This window comes from Penaeus chinensis, chromosome 4 (assembly GCF_019202785.1).
Source record: "Penaeus chinensis breed Huanghai No. 1 chromosome 4, ASM1920278v2, whole genome shotgun sequence".
NCBI lineage: Eukaryota > Metazoa > Arthropoda > Malacostraca > Decapoda > Penaeidae > Penaeus > Penaeus chinensis.
Genome location: NC_061822.1, coordinates 42551495 through 42556494, shown reverse-complemented (window position 1 = coordinate 42556494; position 5000 = coordinate 42551495). Strand labels below are relative to the sequence as shown.

The 5000-nt window shown below is 38.0% G+C and overlaps 1 protein-coding gene across 2 annotated transcripts in view; it reads right to left on the bottom strand.

The window, feature by feature from the left end:
• The window catches only part of LOC125024516 (ankyrin repeat and LEM domain-containing protein 2-like), an 18957-nt gene that overhangs the window by 6177 nt on the left and 7780 nt on the right, over positions 1 to 5000 (bottom strand). For both annotated transcript variants that reach the window (XM_047612314.1, XM_047612307.1), the window contains exons 9-12: positions 4697 to 4823; positions 4404 to 4503; positions 3568 to 3718; positions 2228 to 3289 (exon numbers count right to left, since the gene is read on the bottom strand). In XM_047612314.1, coding sequence (XP_047468270.1) covers positions 2228 to 3289; positions 3568 to 3718; positions 4404 to 4503; positions 4697 to 4823 — 1440 coding nt within the window. The remainder of the gene's footprint in view (positions 1 to 2227; positions 3290 to 3567; positions 3719 to 4403; positions 4504 to 4696; positions 4824 to 5000) is intronic.

The following is a 5000-nucleotide window of genomic DNA, read 5'->3' as shown; positions in this document are numbered from 1 at the left end:
CAACTAGTGACAGAGGTTCAAGAAACAACCTGAAAAAAGAAAAGAAAATAAACCTACAAAGAGAAATCTATTCTTGCAATTACAATAGCAATCTTCTCTTTTAAACACTGAGTTTGTAAAAAGAAATCGTAAGGAAATGATACATAAGATGAGAAAGGATAGATAATAATAATAAGGAAAATTAACCCATTGGATCCAGGTGACAGGACCATCTTATCCTGAAGAAAATTGGCCAAGGGATGGCTGACAGAAACATCTCATCATGAAAGAAAATTTGGCCATGGGCAGGTGCCGTGAACGTCTCACCATGGGAAACTGTTGCTGAATAGACAAGAACATCTCTTCATGAGTGCACAAAGCACTTGTAAGGAGAGTGACCCAGCACACCATCAGGGAGGGGCTTATTTGCAAGCTCCTGCAGTATTTCTACTGTCCATGAGGTTGGAGTGTCCTATCAATGAGCCATGCCTGGAGGACACAATGTGCTTCCAATGCTACCAGCAGAGCTGGGGTGTTAGAGAAAATTGAATATGAAAATATCTTTTAATTACACAAATAAGATAAGGTTACTTATTGTTACTGACACTGCATGTACTGTAAATTACCCAGAGATATTATATGGAGGCTCCTTTATCAAAACAGTCTATTCTCATCTTCATACAGCACAACAAATGACAAATTTTAGAACTGTGAAAATGGCAAAACATCTGCAGAAAAAGGGCTATTAGCATTGCAAAGTGGAGGCACGGAGTCTTGACAATGCATGTGTTCATGTAGGCCAGGCCTACAATCCACACAATCGGGAGTGTTACCACTTACATGAGCATTATGTCCATATTTTTGGTTCATGTGCAAGCCGCAAGGCACCCGGATCCTATGAGTTAGCATCTCAGAAAGAGGTGTATAATATAAAAGAAAATAAAAAGGCATGTTCAAAAAGGAGTAAATGAAGTAGTATTAAAAAAAAAAAAAAAAAATTAAAACACACAAAAAAATTAAGTTTCACAAGGGTGTAAACTGAAATAGCATAAGAGGACTTCATTCACTAAAACAGAAGACACATATGTTTCAATTTTCTTCCCCTGAATGAATGAATAAACAAAAATGGCTGTTATCAAGCATATGAAAAACTTTAAATATGCTTTCCATGCATCTCCATGTAATATCCAACATCATATAATGGCATCCCACATGTGTAGTACATGGATAGTTATGTAATTGTTCTACATATTTGATATACTATAACCTGATGTGAATGAAAAGATATATAATAGAAGTGGGTTATAATATGAGGTACAATCAAAAAGTTCCCAGAATATGTCTATAAAATGCTATAATCACATTTGACAAATTGAGTTGCTATCCCTTTCATAAGTCACTTAATACAGTGATATACCAAGCATTTCTGCAAGGCTTGTAACAGTTCCTGAAGTTCCATATGTATGTCAAGCATCATCTGCCATTCACACAGATCTCCTAAGCTTTTAGACAGTGCCTCTTTATCCTGAACCATACATTGGGGAAAAGAGAGCTATATCAATTGAGCAGATGGATGGGTGGGGTGACAGAAGAGAAAAAAAAAAGAAAAGGGGGGGGGGGGGGAAGAGCAACACAAGGTCTGGTCCTTGACAGTAAAAGAATGGAATTTGCAATGACAGCCTAACACTGGAGGATAAATTCCAATTCTGACCTCCCTTGCCTCCTAGAGCTTGTGGGCTCCTCCACAGTGAAAACTGTTGTTTGATCTCTAGGTTGTAGCCAAAGATCAGTGTTGACATGAGTTACAACTCATGTCAACATTGATCATCCTTCAAATGAGGAGGTTATGCTCATCAAAGTACTACCTGAATTCTTATTGTACTCTCATAAAATTCTAACTCTGAAGCATGAGTAACTCATGGCTCATAGCTCCTTGTCCATAGGTTTGCTGCAATACTTTATGGGTCTCAATTGCTGATTTCCTGTCTGACAAGAAATTTATAATTATATGTAAATTTAGTAATATATAGCAACACCATTCCCTCTTTCCTTTGTTACAATACCCATATATTGACAGGATCTCAAGATGCATTCACAGCACACACATTTGTGAACAGGTCAAATATTTACCATTCACTAAATTTCATGCAATGGTGCCCAAAACTTACATTCACAAGTAGATACTACCTAAAAGAGACTAAACCAAAGTGATGCGAAAGTAACAAGCCGTCTAACAAGGTGTACTTACCCATGCATATAGACTCTGATTCCTTCTTCTGGAGTGACCATGTCTTCATGCACTGAAGAAGGAGCGGTTTCAAAACTGTCATTATCACCAGCATAACCTCCTTTCTCGTCGACTGCTGCCTGTGCATCCTCTCCTTCTTTAGCCCCAGTTGCATTGTGGTTGACCAATGTCTCAGATATGTCTCCATTCTGTCTGATCCTTAGACTTGCCTCAATCACTTCTTCTCCATCTTCATCAAAGGTTAACTTCTTCACAACAGCCTCTTTAGCTTCATCTTTTGCTCGACTTTGAGCCTCCTCAGAGTTTTTTCTGTTATTGCTGAATAGTGTCTGATGAAGGAAATTGAATGCTTTCCCATACTTGGATGTGGTTGCTGGAGTAGATGCTGCCTTAGGGATGTGTGAATGTTCTTCACTTTGGATGTCCCACCTACACCTGCAGTCACCCATCTGCATCAGGTGCAACTTTAACCCATTCTCACTGACTTGCATGTCTGAATTGCAATTATTGTAGGCAATGTTCAATGCCTTCTCCAGACACTTAACAACACAGCTGAAATGATCAGTTGCAACTTTCTTTTCTTCTAATGTGATATCTGGTTTTGCAGCATCTTCTTCATCAGATGAGTGGACTTGTATGAAATTCAGGTGTGACACAAACACCTTCAGTGTCTCGGCTAAAGTGCATATATCAGAGGATGTCAAATTCTCCTGGATGGTTTCTGTGGCTTTAAAGGCCAGAAGAACATGGATGAAGCCAAACTCTAGCTCAGTCTTTAACTCTTTGGTGCAGCATTTGCTCACAACATTCTTCAGACACAAGATCTCTGGTTTCAATTTGGTCCTTATTGTTTTTGTGACTGAGAAATTGGCTACTGTACTTGATTGAAGGTCTTGCGCTAAATCCCCCAAGACTTCAGCCAAGCGACGGGCAGCAACACGGATGGATTTCATGATATATGAGAGCTGTTCTGAGGCTGGGTCTTCTTCTGCCTGTGATGTTCCTTCTAACTGCCCTCTCTCTTGCTTCTCTTCTTTCTCCTTCCAATTCTCCAAAAATTTACTAAAGGGAATTTAGAGAGACAAAAAGTTTAGAACCTCATCTATCCAGAAAAAACTGTCAAACACTTACTAAATACTAAAAATATTACATGTGGGTCCTCATCCTTTCAGAGCTGTTTATGGTTATGCAAATTACCATACACATAATAAATGAAAAAATTATGTATATCTAATGTATCATATTTGAATACTATTAATGCTGACTTGCAGCAAACATATACTTTAGCCACCAAGAGTCTTAGTAACCTGAGATTCAACAAACACCTTTATTGAACCCACCTGCTTGCACTCTTAAACCCTGGACCATCATTCTGAGGTGAAAGAGAGACATTCAGACGAAGCGCCTCCAGTTCTTGGCAGAGTTCACTCATTGTGCTCCGACTGGACTTGCTAACATGCGAGTCATTGAGATTTGGTAAGCTAACATCACCTGGTAATAAAAGGCAATAGAGCATATTTAGCAAGGATTCAGAACTGAATTTGACCCAACACCTCCATACCAAACAGTTGATTTGGCAATTTAAGCTCCCTTGTTTTCATATATAATATTTACTCTATTTTGAATCTACACCATAAAAAAATGCACATATTGTTTGTACAAGTGACATCACAGGGAGAAATAAAGGAAGAAATTAATATAAGCAATAAATAAATATTTAGTTACATAAGACATAGAACAGCAGGCCATGAAATAAATGAATTGAGGGGGGGGGGGGGGGTCAACAGCCTATCAAACATGTCAAAATATATATCCAAATTCAATAGACCCCTTCATAAAGGGTATATGTGTGTGTGTGTGTGTGTGTGTGTGTGTGTGTGTGTGTGTGTGTGTGTGTGTGTGTGTGTGTGTGTGTGTGTGTGTGTGTGTGTGTGTGTGTGACTGGTTGACAGTCAAGGTATATATGTTCATTGTCCACTGACAGATAAATATTCTACTAAAACTCTTTATGCAATTCCAGAAGCTATTCTTACAGCACTTGACTTTTTAATTATCTTGTATCTAGCAATTTCTTTTATTTTTGAAGGGAAGAGGAGGCACTTCCATACAGAAAGATTAATCAAGAAATAACCATGAAGAATATACTACAAAGTTCTGCAATACCATTGATACATACCTTCACCCTCAGCAGGTGACTGCACCTCCTCCCATCTCACTTCTTCATTTAGTTTTATTGCTAGTTCTTCTGCGGCAATTTGCCCACGTTCTTGCATAAGCTAAAAGACAAAAAGCTTTTATGTGAGTCCGCTTTACAATTATAAGCATTAAATTCAGCCTCAAATACACACTCTTGTAATGAAAGAGTAGCAGGTTTTAATATCTATTTGATGTAACAGAAACATTACCACAGTTCCAGCCTCATGAAGTAACCACACATAGGATTTGGAAAGCATAAAAACAAGAGTTTACCTTCTTATATTTGTCCTTTAGGAAAACTTCAAGCTTCTGCAAACCCCGCTCAGTTCGGAAATTGGCAAAGTCACCTAAGAATTCCCAGTACTCGTTCCATGAGATGCCCTGGTCTGCTGCCAACTCCCTTTTAATTAAGGAAATAATAAAAATCACATATTAACTTGATGGATGATACAGAAATAATGTAAAATAATACCAATACCAATACAAAGAATACCTGTTGAAAAACAAAATAAATCAAGCAGTATACTGACATTTTAACCTACTATCATATGGGTAAAATACTATACACAAACAATGC